This window comes from Rhyacophila brunnea, unplaced genomic scaffold (genome assembly GCF_057557595.1).
Source record: "Rhyacophila brunnea isolate RB1 unplaced genomic scaffold, BYU_Rbru_1.0 scaffold_7, whole genome shotgun sequence".
NCBI classification, from domain to species: domain Eukaryota; kingdom Metazoa; phylum Arthropoda; class Insecta; order Trichoptera; family Rhyacophilidae; genus Rhyacophila; species Rhyacophila brunnea.
In genome coordinates this window covers 47,561,436-47,576,670 of record NW_028233339.1, presented here as the reverse complement: position 1 = coordinate 47,576,670, position 15,235 = coordinate 47,561,436, and the positions used below count along the sequence as shown (strand labels likewise).

The 15,235-nt window shown below is 33.4% G+C and overlaps 1 protein-coding gene across 1 annotated transcript in view; it reads left to right on the top strand.

Moving 5' to 3' along the window:
• Nucleotides 1–7,737, top strand: part of LOC147065006 (ATP-dependent DNA/RNA helicase DHX36-like) — a 55,920-nt gene extending 48,183 nt beyond the window's left edge. The window contains exon 13 of the mRNA XM_085958378.1: nucleotides 7,150–7,737. Coding sequence (XP_085814504.1) covers nucleotides 7,150–7,219 — 70 coding nt within the window. The 3' untranslated portion in view covers nucleotides 7,220–7,737. The remainder of the gene's footprint in view (nucleotides 1–7,149) is intronic.
• The last annotated feature ends 7,498 nt before the right edge of the window (nucleotides 7,738–15,235 follow it).

The window sequence follows — 15,235 nt, the reverse complement described above, 5'->3', positions numbered from 1 at the left end:
ACCTGCTTCCACTTCTCTCGGTCCTGTGCGTTGCGTTGCCACGTACTTCCGCAGAAATTTATCATTTCATCGATCCAGTGGCCTCTAGGTCTACCTTGCGGACGTTTTGTACATCTTGGATACCACTGGATGACTAGATTTGTAGATGATTGTCTCTTCTTCGAGCTATGTGTCCAGCCCATTTCCATTTAAGGCTTTTAATAAACTCTATTACAAATTCAAATGGATTTGTATTTTGTACTATTCCGTTCGAGTCGTTTTTTGCAACCCGGGATTCGCCTTTCGGCATCTTCAGGCGCAGTGTACACTCTCAAAATAACACGTACAAAACACAAATCCATTTAAATTCAAATTTCATCAAGTACCGTGGTTGATAGTATTAAACTCTATTACATAGCAAACCCTTGTCTGCTTCCTTATCCACTCATTCCTCTTTTTCCCCTTTCGCGTTATGCCCAGCATGCACCTCTCCATACCACGTTGTGCTGCTCTTAGTTACAGGATCTCTCTTTTACTTAGGGTCCATGTTTCACACGTATATGTGATCACGGGAAGCACACACTGGTTGAACACTTTGCGCTTTAGGCACAGTGGAAGGTCACCTTTGAAGACATTATTCAGGCGGCCAAAAGCACTCTAGCCTAGCTTTTTTACTCTGCGAACAATTTCATCAAATATACATCCATCTATAAACACTTGTTGTCCCAGATAGATGTAGCTTTTCACCTGTTCGAGCAGAGTGCCATTGATGAGGATCTCTTTTTGGCCCGCAAAGCAGTTGAACATGACTTTCGTCTTTGTTACATTTATTTTCAAACCTACTTACTTCAGCGAGTTCCTGCATTCTGCTTTGGAGGTCTTCTGAGTCTTGCGAGAAAATTACTATGTCATTCCAGTCAAGTTGCCTGGATAAGTCTTCAAGGGTAGCTGTAAATAGTTTAGGTGAGATTGTATCATCTTGTCAGACTCCTTTGCTGATCTCTGCGCGATGGTTTATGGAGATTGACAGATGCTGTTGCGCTACTGTATATATTGAAAATATTTATATACCGCCCAGGGAATTAAAGAATACAAAATTGACTTCGAACAATCAAATATTAATAACTCAAAAAGTATTTGTTTAAATCATTTGATTTTTTGAATAAAGAAAGGATGCTTTAATACGATTTAAAAGCCAGAACAGAAAAAAAATATATTTTAGGGAGGTTCAAAGTTCAATAAATACAAACATTCATTTATTTTTCTTCAGAATTTTAAGTTTAGTCCTAAATAAAAAAACCAATTAGGTATGTCCTAAAGGTTTAAAAAAACTGCTTGTACTATATAGCATAATCTATTGTCATATGATAACCCATAAAATATCCGAAAATTATTGACAAATGCCGTACTTTTCGCGTTTTTAGCAAGAAGTGTAATTTTGCGAACTTTTCCCGAAACTTCAGAAGTTACGAATTTTTGTTCCGAAACTTCAAAATACAAAAAAATAATGATAATTTGTAGTAAAACTATTACCTGTATCATCCAGTATCTAAATTTGTTTCAAAGGTTTGTAAATATTTTAACAAATGTTCATTCTTAAAGCCGATAAAAAAAGGTTAATATTCTTTTGTAACACATAATTTTAAGTGTTTTCCATCACGGAAACATGAATACATATGTCATTTTATTCTGTGCAGTGAACGATTTTATTAAATATTTGACTAAAGATTCAATCAACAGATGTGACAAACAGAAAATTAAAAAATAAATTTAAAATGCTGTACTATTTTTTTGTATGATACTTTTAAACTTCAACATTTTATACTGTTTGGAAAGAATCCCTGTTATCTATTTATCTCTAAACACATTTAATACCAGAAATCTTCAATAGTGTAAAAAAAAACATGTACATGGGCGCCAATGGGTAAGAACATATGGTATCGGAAATTTTGGCAGGGATATCTATGAATTTTCCCCCCGTACATTTCATATTTCGTATTTCGATTTTTTTTCGATTTTCGGTCCCGTGGAATCATATTAACGAGATTTTACTGTAGATAATTGATAATATTGTTGTATTCAACAATAATTTCATTTTTAATTACAGTGGATTCTGAATCTGTCATTTTCCCGCATGCATCGTTCATTTGATCAGGTCCCGAAAATGGTCTATTCATTGTTTTATTAAACCTTTATCTAGATTTTCATATATCTCTGAATTGATCGTATGTGTGCGGGATAATATGTATGGAAATACCTAACGGGTATGGAGAAGCAGGCAACCGATCTCAAGTATGGAAGAATACGGTAAAACTTAAACACGTGTCAAGAATACGTCATACGTCGAATACTGACAACTGCTCTCGGTTTATGCAATGACGCTCATTGAATATTGATGTATTTGAAGGTTGCAACACACTATTGCATGTCATAATGCGTAGTTTATTTTCGTATGACACTCACACATTCAAAACCCTGCGTCAAAATGTAGTGTATTGGGATATAGTCTGTTGGAATTCTATTTATTAATCTGTTATGTGATATGTATGTATGTACAGTACTCTCTCAGTAATCCGCCATCTCAAAAACCAGACAAGTGTCCAATTAGTGAAAGCGGCGGATTATAGTGCATATAAAATATGGTAAAATTAAAACAGGTAAGGTGAGTCGGGGTAAGTGTGACATAGAATTTAATGAGATGAATTTCAACCTGGTTCATGATGAATAGGTATGTTTTAAACAGTTGAAAACTTTACCATATGATCTACAATATCATTACAATTAATATGAACAGAAGGAACCCACTATATACGAGGGTGGGTCAATAAGTCCTTAGAAAAGCCGACAGGTGGCGCGACTAGTACTGTAAGCGGCTTGTTTTCATGCAGCGGCACTACCGATTCAGTATGCTGCGAAGTTTCAATCAGATTGGTCGGGTTGTTGTGTGTTTCTCGTACATTTAAAAAAAAAATTTGCTTGTGGAAAATGGAAAAATGGAAAATGGAGAAAATTGAGTTTAGAGCTGTTATTAAACATTTTAATATAAAAGGGTTAACAGCAAAGGAAATAAAAAATGAGTTGGATTTAGTTCACGGCATATCTGCTCCTTCACTTGCAACTATTTATAACTGGTTAAATGAATTTAAACGTGGTCGTACATCAACAAAGGATGAACCACGCTCAGGACGTCCTGTAGAGGTGACTACACCAGAAATGATCAATAAAATCCACGATATGGTGTTAAGTGACCGAAGATTAAAGTTGAGTGAGATAATTGAGGTTCCAGGGATCTCAAAAGGTAGCGTCATTTCTATTTTACATGACAAATTGGGCATGAAAAAAATTTCTGCAAGATGGGTGCCGCGTTTGCTCACAGTCGACAATAAACGCAATAGGGCGGTGGCCTCTAAAGCCCTGTTGTCGCTCATGCAACGCAATCCGGATGAATTTTTTCGTCGCTTTGTGACTGTAGATGAAACATGGATACACCACTATACTCCCGAGACGAAAGAACAGTCAAAGCAGTGGATTGCGAAAGGCGAACCATGTCCAAAGAAGGCGAAAACCGTAAAATCAGCTGGTAAGGTTATGGCTACTGTATTTTGGGATGCACGTGGAATTATTTTCGTTGACTATTTGGAAAAAGGAAAAACAATAACAGGGGATTATTATGCATCTTTATTGGACCAGCTAAAAAACAAAATTGAAGAAAAACGGCCTCATTTAAACAGGAAAAAAATCCTCTTTCATCAGGACAATGCCCGTGTTCACACATGTTTACGATCAATGGCTAAAATTGAAGAATTGAAGTTCGAATTGGTCGACCACCCACCATATTCGCCAGATTTAGCCCCCCCCCAGTGACTTTTTCCTTTTCCCAAACTTAAAAAAATGGCTAAGTGGACAACGTTTTTTTTCAAATGAAGAAGTCATCGATCGGACAAATGCTTATTTTGAGGACCTTCCGAAAACTTATTTTTCTGACGGTTTAAAAAAAATTGAGAAACGTCTAACCAAGTGTATTGAGCTCCAAGGAGATTATGTTGAGAAATAAAAAAAAAAATACAAAAATAAAAACTGTTTTAATGCTTTTTTCTAAGGAATTATTGACCCACCCTCGTATCTTACTATAATACATTTTAATATTTTTTGATTACTAGTCAGTTTGTTACACTTACACCAATATTGGGGTAAGTGTAACTAAATTCACCATTATTCCAAAAGTTCTTCAAAACCATAACGTATTACATGCATAGAAAGGTAATATATCATTTAATGGATATTGATTCTTAAATTAAAACTTTTGTATATATTTTCAACAAAAATGATCTCTATCATTTTTTTTGGGGTAAGTGTGTCATAATAATGTATGTAGAGCTAGTGATGTCCCGAAACAAAAATGACATTTTTTATTAGGTAGGTACTTAATTATTTAATGTGGTTATCTCAGCAACAGGAGTGGTAGGTAAATCAATCACAGGCTTTTGAAGATTAACTTATAATTGTATTCGTCTTGAAAGAGCACAAATACAAAGTATACAATACAGGAATGCAGAGTAACCCTAAAAATAGTCAGTACTTACATGACAAAGCGTAAGCACTTATAGTAAAATTAAACGATAAAGAGGTTTGTCGATTGTGTGCGGCGTGAGAATAAGTGTACGAAAGAATGAGTTAAATTTGAAATGTTATAATAGCTTCACCAAGAATTAACAGGGTGAAACATTATTTTTTTAGCTCGAAACAGTGAGCATTAACAAACAGTTGATGAAATTTAATATACCTAACATGATTATTTTCGTATTATTACAAAATTAAATAACAATCAGCAAAAATAAAATGTGGATACAAATAGAGAGTAAGATATAAAAGAAAAAATAATAATTAATACACAAAAACATTAAATCTCTAGTAACGTTTTGGGTCTCATTCTCGAATCATTCTTTCGTTTTTACTGTACTTACAATTCAAGTTGTAGTGCTTACTTACATAACTATTTATTCTAACTTAATTATTTCGAATTGCAATATTTGAAATTGCATGACTAGGTGCCTACTGAATATTGTAACCAGAGATTTTTGTTTTCAAAATTATTTCGCCTCTTTGTCCAGTTGATGGTTGAGGCAATATGCTGATGACATCCTCTTCTTTCACTTCGTAGATGTCTTCTACTATTGGAAATGAAAACATAGTTTCGTTTTCTTTTTTACTCGTCTTAAGTTTTCGAGCAAACTTTGTCAGAATTCTGTCATCTTGCTCAAGTTTTATTATAACTCCGACAAAATGTTTCACAGTTTTTTTTGTAGCAAATTGTACTACAATCCATTTTCCAATCTCTAACATTTCTGAATTAGATGCAACTGCAGTATCATCAACCTGATCAAACATTGATATATTAAGCATATTAATTGAAGGATTGTTTTCCTCGTCGCCGAGCAAATCATTAATATAGTCTTGCATCTTATCTTCGCTTTCGTCATTTGATGTCCATGACAAATCTTCTTCCGATGACATGGGTTCGTGTTTTTTTTTGTTTAGGTGTACTTTTATCGGTTTCAATACCTTCTTCTGCATGTTAGTTTTGTCTTGCAATGGCTTTATTTTCTTTTCTATTGGGACATTATTTTTCATTCGCTCTATAACATCATAACATGTAATCACTTCTGCTCCTGGGGCAACCATTTTTCTCGTATTCTTTATAGGCGCCTTACTACTGATAGAATTCAGCAAAAGTGTTTCAAAGTTTTTTCTATATTTTCTGCAGGAAATTTTTGTAACAGTGGCATTTCTATTTAACTTTCGGTAACTTCTTTATTTGGTAATTGAACAACTTTGCAATCCAGAATTATAGGCTTAGAAGAACATTTTTGAGTCGAACAGTCCCCATACAAATTGACGATTATTTTTTCTTCTTCAGAAAATTCGATTTATAGCAATTTTTGCGAATTCGAAATCAAATTTTCAGAGTCCCTTGGATTTAGAATTATCTAGGTTATACTGGTATACAAATTCTTACATATAAACATTCTATTTCAATTACGAATATTTTCGATCTTCGATACTTCGATCGATATAAATAATGCGTCATGTCCCATCACTAGTTAAAATATTGACTTTGCAAATTCATAGAAAATATATGGGGGAAGTGTGTCTACTAGATTAAAGGTTTCAAATGCTTATAATTCAGTAAAACGATAATACCACGTGAAGCAGCGTGTCAAAACACATATACTCACCAATTTTTACAACCACAATGTGCAGATTTCCGTGTTTAAAAAAATATTTTAGTAACAGCTACCATCTCACTCGTCGACTTCAAAATGTTGTCTGGAGAATAATCCATGTAGTCACCACAAAAAACATGGTATCGACACCATTTCTGATTATTTTTATAAATCGGTGACTTTGCTATCACCTTTCCATAGATGGCATCATCCAATTTGTAGTAGATACTGAGATATCTTAGTAGCTACACTTACCCCGACTCACCTTATTTCGTAAAAATAGATTTTTTGAGGAATTTTGTACCTCCAAATTACGGTTTTATTTATAATCAAAATCAAGTATTTACTAAATTATACATATTTATAAACTAAGTTTATTAACTTAATTAAACAGTAAATCACTTAAGTAAGACAAAACCAGTTGTTCAGTGAGTTCATATTCTTGAATGGCTTAGGATTCCTGGCTTTCCCTATAACCAAAAGCTTCAGTTTGTGTCTACCGGTTGCATTGGAGCTACGGCATAATTAGTATGATGCGGTCCTTGGGCACTTTCCTCCCTGGTACATTACTTTCTTCGCGATGAACGTACGTTTTACGAAGGAGAAGTTTTCAAAATAAACCCGTGTTTCATCTGCGTTGTATAAATACTTGTACGCGGCGAACTACTGAATTTGATAATCTAATACCGGCGAATTGTACAGCTTGAATTTGTGCTTTCAACGTAAGGCGGATTATAGTAGTCGTCGGATAATCGTGCGGTGGATTACTGAGAGTTTACTGTACTGGAATACAAAAACAATGAACATGTTTATTTTGTCTAAGTAACAATAATTCGTCGAACCCGTTCTGCACCTAAACTATATGACAACAGGTTGAAAGCGAGAGCCTCCTTCTCAAACTTAACGATAAGAAATATACAAATGTTGTTATTTTGTCTATCAACAGTGCTGTCATCGAGTTGCTGAGCGAGGAGGATCTTCCTGGGCCGAGCGGATCGCAGCAGCGGTATTCGTAGCAAGTGTCGGCCGCCTGCCCGTTTGCCCGCGCCGCATTTGCATTGACAGACGCTCTACCGCCGCTGCCACAGTAGTTGTTCATCAATATTTACCATATCTGTTAATTTGTGCTACATGCTGTGATAGAAGATAGAAGACACCGGCAACATGGTAAAAAATGAAAACTGTGCAGATTAAATTGAATTGAGAATCAATGTATCGGTGTAAACCGCTTTCACCGAATTAATATTCTTTTATTTGTGTTTACATTTTTTTTCGGTTCAGAGCTGACGATTCGAAGTTTCTGAAGGCATAGGTTGCCGACTTCAAGGTTGGTGTTTTCTTGACACTTTTATAAATATTGCTGTGAATCCCTTGTGCTGTGAAAACTATTGGTAATTAATTTTTATGGCTGAATGTGTTTCATTCATGAATATTTATGTGCAAATGGATACATAGACATGTTGTACTGTACCTACATGAAAAATGAACCACAATGCATGAGGGACAATAGGAACATGGAAGCATATTCACATATGTACAAGGTTGTTGAAAAATTAAGCTTTAACTCTCCTGAAAAGTAGTGATTTTGGAGTAGTTATCTCCTTTTTCCTTTCTGGTTTCTGGATGACCGCGGACTGTATCTCTACCTTCGTTTTAAAGGTTCCAGACGTGAGATTGATTAATGTGCCTCTGGTATAGGTGCCATTTAGCCTTTGAGTAACGTAAAACCCCCTAACTTCACCTAAATCAATTAAACACTAAAAACTCATGTTTTTACTATCACACCACTTTAAGCCACTAAGGCGATTTTAAAGATAATATTCGTCCTGTCACCACACAATTTTTAAACCGCCATTATTTTCACCGTGTTTGTGTTAGTGCCGTTTTTTCGAGTCCGGTTTGAAGAGATTTTTTCGGAATACCTCTGAACTTTTGCTGATTTCCACGAATCTTGTAGAGGTAGGTTCTTTATATTTTTAATATAATATAGTGATATAGTCTGCTTGCCAAATGTAACGTGCGATTTCCGATATTTATAATAAAACATCAATTATTTGAGTATGCAATGTCAGGCTATGTTTTGTAAACTACGTGTTCCTACACTTCCCCTGGCTTTAGGGTTGTCACAAAAAAACGATTTTCTTGAAATAAATGTGTTTTTTTTTATTTTTATGGTTTTTAGACTAAAAACTATTCATCGCTTTGAATCACCAGTTAACAATTTTTCTCATATTTCCTTTATTAAAAATTTACTATGTAAATCAATACATAAAAATGATACTATAATGCTTTGGGTTTTGGCAGCCCTAGCGTAAATTGGTAGGTTGTATGAAACAGTCATTGAAGTGATTCCTATCTTCGCCAACGTAGATATTTCTTTAAAATATGTCAAATTGTCTCTAGCATAAGACCTGAATTTGCTTAAGGTCATTTTTTGATAGATTTCGTGAGTATCCAAAGACAATAATTTTTTAGTGGACCCACTAAAACACATTAGGCGAAGTTAGGGAATCGTGCCGTAACTTTGTCTATATAAAAAATAGTGATTTATTGTATTACTTCAATATAAATAAAAATAAACACTATCATTGTGCATTACATAAGATCTATAAGACTTCATATTGGTGGATATTTTGGTGGCAAAACGACTTTCTGTTAAAAAACCGGGCGAAGTTAGGGGGTTTTGTTTTACTTTCTTTGTCAAATTTGTATTGAATTAAACCAAAATCTGCAGCTATTTTGGTACTGTTCGTTTAAAGCGGATACAGGGGAAAACGTATTTTGAAAATAGCCGATAAACTGGATTATTTGTTAGGTTAACCCAGTGGTCGGCAAACTCATTAGTCAAAAGAGCCAAATATCAACATTACAACGTCGAGATTTATTTTGAGAGCCAAATATCTTAAACTGAAATTATATAATATGTAGGTACACTGTTTATTAACTTCATTCAACTTCAAAATCAACTTTAGTTAAAAATTGAAGTCTTAATTAAACTATAGGTACACTGAATAAAACTTGATATCATACTTAATAATGATCTTATTTATTGATAAAAATTAAATTGTAAGTAAGGTATCAATAGAATTAAATCATGACAATGACTGATAAACACTCAATGTGAATAATGGCTTTGATTCTCCTTGCAAAGTTTGGGTAAGTCAGGTTTGTATGTTGTTTTTTTTAATTTTAAGCACGACTCCAGGTTCTCATCAATAAGACGACTTCTCGATTTACTATTGATTTCCTATCTTAGAAATCTCTTTACTAACTACAAAACATGGAATCTTAACATTGTTGGAAGATTGTATTCAGTAATTAAATACAGAACTTGATTTTTCTGACTCTTCTAAATTTCCTCAACTGCTTTCTTCCTTGAATCACCGACAGGATATTTAGTGCTAAATTACGCGTGTTCAGTTGTAAAGTATCCCTCCGAATTTGACTTCATGTTATGCACCAATTTTTCCCGACAAATAATACAGGTTAGTAGATCATTTTTAAGTTTTGAATAAACGCGCAAGTCTCGGTCCATTCAACTTTAAATTCACGGTTTTCATCTTACGTTTTTCTTTGCTTCTTCTTTGTAGCCATGTCAAATAGGGCAGGGGGCATTTGTGGTAGAGCCGCATGTAGCTCGCGAGCCGCGGTTTGCCGACCACTGGGTTAACCTAACCAAACCTAACCTAATGACGATACCCCAGTCCCGGAATAGTCCCAAAGGTACTTTATCTTCAACCGGTCCTGCCCTAAGACCGATTAAGAACCTTTGTTTGGCTAGCTCAGTACTATTTGGGAGAGGGTGGTCACCTAAAGTTCTTGATCGACACTTTTGGAATACACTATATCGATATTATTTAACTTTATATTGTTTAGAATCGCCACCTAGTAATAGGTCGGCGTCTAGGTCATTAATTATCTAATTAACCTTCAAATCGAATTTATTTTCGTAAATATTTACGTAAACGTCAAAGACAGCTGACCTCCTGTCACTTGTCTTTGAATCAGATGTTTTTCGTAAAATACATCGCAGATTATTTTCAAAATAAACACTTGTAGTAATATTGTTTAAATTATTTATTAAATTATTCTTGATAAATAAATTTATTTTATTTAATTGTTTATTGACAATTATACACTTTAATTTAATTTCAAATAATTATTTAATTATTTTATAAAACTTATTTAACTTAATTATCAGATAAAGTTACTAATTATAATTATTTTATATTTATTTTATGTACGATCACACACTTATAACTATGAGCCGCCGATTACAAACTTTAGAAAACTATGTTTCTTTATAAAATGAGATCGCGAAAATAAGATCGCAAACCGATGACGCGACGCTGTGTTGTTTACATTATCAACTGACAGCTCGAATCACACGTCATCCACTATGACGTCAAACCGGTGACGCGTCGGAATTATTTCGTAAATGAAATATATCGCGAGAATATTTAAAAACTACAAGGATCCGGTCCACGTTTGGACAAGACCTCTCGGTACTATTGGAAAATCGGCAACTGAAGTAGATGGAAATGTATGGTGTTATATAGGCCCCGAATGGGGAAAACCCGAGACTTTGACGTTATTCCCCCACTCTAAATTTATGTTTTCTTTGAATAACTAAAGAACTACTTATATTTTTAATCAAGAGATTACGTTTACGTGTAAGGGTTCAAATACTTGTTATCGAAGTATAGATTTTATTAACTTATAATATCAAAAAGGGACCTTAAGGGTCTTACATGACTTTTCTAGGTGTGTTCACGCGCGAAAAATGGACCAATGAGGGATTTTCCTACCTCCTCCACAGAACCAAAAGCCAAAGTCTTGGACCAATCACAGAAAAGCCGTTTATTTCCCGGCTTTTCCGGAAAATTATGATCATTTAATTAAATAAAAATAAGCAATTTATAAATACCTATAAGTGGTACAAATTTAGTGACAATCGTAAAAGTCCTCATAGTACTTCTGACATAGATTGTCTAAATATTTACTAATCCATTTTTGGGTTAGCGGTAAGGAAAAATGAAAATATTTTCGTTTCAAATAAAGTGTAACATGAACGTGAATCATTAAAACCACCGATCGCGTACGTGCGCATAATAGGAATGACAGAAATCGAATTTGTTCGTTTCTTTTATGCAGAACTTTGCGCGCTGATTGTGGGCGGCCGGAAGTGGCTACGATTAAAATTTATTTAATTATATTTATAGAACACTCCAATTTAAAGGTATAACATTAGTTTTAGTCTAGATTTCTAGAGTCTAGAAGTATTTATTTATAGAGTTTGAAAATTACCTATTTCGGGTAATTTAATATTGATCTGTCAGGGTTAATTGACAGGTCTAAAGAACAATTTTTATTTGTAAATTAGGAGAGCAACCGAGTCCTTGGACTTACATTATCAGAATTTCTATTTTCGAAATTCCTTCATCTATCTTTTACAAAAGTAGGTACTTAAATTCGTACCCTTTTATTATAGTTCAAAACATTAATTTATTATTTAATTTAGACGTGTGTAATCAGTACTTACAAAACGTAATCATTAGATTTTAATTACGACAATATTTGATATCATAATTTATTTATTTAAGATATTTTACTTTGGCAGCGGTAAATAGATCGCGACCAAATTTGAAAAATAAAATTTATTTTTATATAATTCAAAATCAGATTAAATACAAATGGACATTTATTTACAATGTTTAGCAAATGATATCACATAAGTCGTTTACAATTTATTACCTATTTTTTACCCTTATCCTATACATTTTAAATACTTACATTTCACCTTATAAGAACGTTTGGTCTTCTTGAAAGAAAACTCATCCATAGTTCACTCTGAGGGGCTATAAGTCACTCAGATTGTACTATGGGACTCATTACATAATTATTATAGCTTTGTTTAGAGGTAGGCCGCGTGTTTTCAAGTAAAAATCGACATTTAAGGTCGGACCGAAAAGTTGTGACGTCACAAATTTATCGAAAGAAAATGTCGGCTGATGGCACACATTTTAAGGCCGTGTCACTAACCCAACCTAACCTAACCTATACTAACCCAAACTAAAAAATAATCCAGTTTATCGGCTATTTTCAAAATGTATTTTCCGCTGTATCCGCTTTAACCGAACAGTACGTTTTAACCACTTCACCTTATTACCTTGTTTGTAAGTTGAGAGAGAGTTGAGTGAGAGAATTTTTTTTTTGTCAATTTGTTTGGGGACGATGTATTGAAAAATAGTGTACGTGGTATCTACCAGTGAAAAAAGTAATTTAATGTGAACTAGTTTGAAATATGTGTTTTTGTAATTAAGCACTAATTACTGAGTATTCAGACATCCAGTTAGATACCTACCAAGAATAAAAATACTAAAATAAGAATGTTGTTCCTTGTGAAAATCTAATCTAGAATCATACAACAATAAAAAACGGGTACATATGTAGGTTTGTATTGTATTTAAAATAAAATGCATGAACATTCTATAAACAATAATAAAAATGTCAATTAGTGAACTAGTCCTGTCAAACAAAGAGTCACTTTATTCATTATTACATACAAGTTTAATCTAAACATTTAGTTGTTATCAACTTAAATTTTAAAAGAAAAGAATCTCATATAGTTTATTAAAATACAATGTCCCAAGTTGATTACTTAATACATATATGAATATTTTTTTTTTCACTGAAAACCATTTAATGGCTATGTGCTAAGGTTACTTGTGAAATAACATGTTTTTCACATTAATATTTTACAGGGTAAATATAATATGAAATAAAATAATGGATTCTGAATTTACATGAAGTACACACAAGTAGGGGGAGGCGGGGCTAGTTGTTACAAAAAAAGAAAAAGTTAAATATCTGAAATCCGTTTATCTTAAGGGGACGTTCTACAGAATTGGCCTTGAGAATTGAAAATATAATTTTTTAACGTGTGGTCCATAATATCTGGTCTACTAGTTAATATAAAAAGGTCGCGTCCAAGTTGTTTGTGTCATCAAACTTGCTCGACGACTCGATCAAATCATATTTCATATTTATTTCATCAGGGCTGTCTGTCATAATTTAAAATTTTTAATTATATTATATATTATTTAAGTTTTGTGCATTTAATGCCGGGTCTACACTGGCAACATGTTGCTGGCAACCTCGTTAGATTTTACGATAATTATGATAATTATCGTAAAATTTCTTAAGCAATTATGGTAAGTATCGTAAAATTTAATGAGGTTGCCAGTATGGAAATGGCTTAATGTCCACTGTGGTTCACGTAGTGGCATGGACCTGGGGTTTACTAATTCAGGAAGTCAACACACGTGATAGAATTTTTTCCAGTTTTGGTAGCGTTATATTCCAAAACTCTTCTGTAAAAATCGTTTCCGATTTTATAAATGGAAATTTCTCGGTGTACATAGTAAACAAACCTACGAATAAAATAAGACAAGAAGGAACATACTGATTCATCGCAGTAAAATCTGGCAATCAAATTCGCCATTTTGAAAAGCGATGATTTTGCGTAAACAAATATCACGTGGTCTGTACGTGTGCGGCAAACTTCGAATGTGTTTGTAATTTTGTGTATTTTCTGTTTGTGTATCACGCATTGTCGGCCATATTTGCCGGCCTTTCTGATTGCCGTGATTTGTACACATCTTCCTTCCTGTCTTTTTTTATTCGTATAAATAAACAGTATTTTTTATTAGTTATATGAAGTTGGCCTTGAATCTGTAATAAAATAATACACAATTAAAAGATTTTGAAATAGAAAAAAACACATTTCCAAGCTTTCAGCCGTGCTCACTCATGAATGTCATTCGTCATTTAGATAAGTATATACACATTTTGATGTTATCTTGCAAAGTGCGAATGTAATGTTTTCAAATAATTGATATGGATTAATTATACCATCGTTTTATTTTCTTGAAATCATAAACATACTATAATAGTATTTGAGTATCAACCTATGTTCAATTTGATTTGGGTTATAATAATAATATACCCGTATATATATATCAATAGTATGTTTGCTACAAAATCCACCCAAGTTATCAGTACGTACTTGCACAGGTTTGATTAAAAACTATGATGAAATTAACATTTTAAAAATATTATATTACATAATATTATTTTGACAGCCCTGTTTTCTGATCGGCGTGTATCTTGCAGGTGTTTAAAAAATAATAATAATGTTGAGCGGCAGACAATATCAAAAATAATAATAATGTTTCTTGAAATAAAATCTCCGATGATTAGTGATTTTTGCGAAAAGGTCGATTTAAATTAACGTACTTACGACGCCGAGGTCCTTTTTATACTGAATTATATTTGAATGTCGAGCTCTTCAGCGGCCCCTTAAGACACATCATATTAATTATTACTAATTCTACATACATTTAGCTATTACAATACTGTTTATTTGTATCCATACATACCTTACAAAAATTACAATAGCATTAAAAACAAAAAATGAAAAGTGTAACAATGTGCCCCAGCCGGGGGCAAGTTGTTACAGGGTAGGAGCACGTTGTTACCAATTAAAACAATAATTAAAAATTTATGTAAAAGTAAGTTTTTTGCTTGTGATTTTCATGTGAAAATCATAATTCTGACACATGAAATTAACTTTATCCCCACGAATACAGGAAATGTGAGCCCAATTTTTGCATGTTGTGCATTGGATCCACTCTTGCCCAGGTTTAAAGAAAGTATAATTCTCCAAACAGAAGCATTCTTCATTCTCTGCGTCCGAAGAAGATAACACCACTTTCTTTTTCAGTTTCTTAGTTCCTTGGGCCATGAAATATTTTGTTACATTTTCTTACGTATGTTGCAAGCTCGTTTTCTTGATCGACAGAAAATACCTGGCGAGGTTTTGCGTAACCCCACTAACTTGGAAGTGGTCTGACGGTTTTCTTTATATTCAATATAACATTGTAAGGTCATATAGTTTACTTTGTATGCTTGGGCAGCTTTTTTTCTAAGAGATATTCTGTTTTCAATTATTTCTTTGGCCGCTCTGTTGT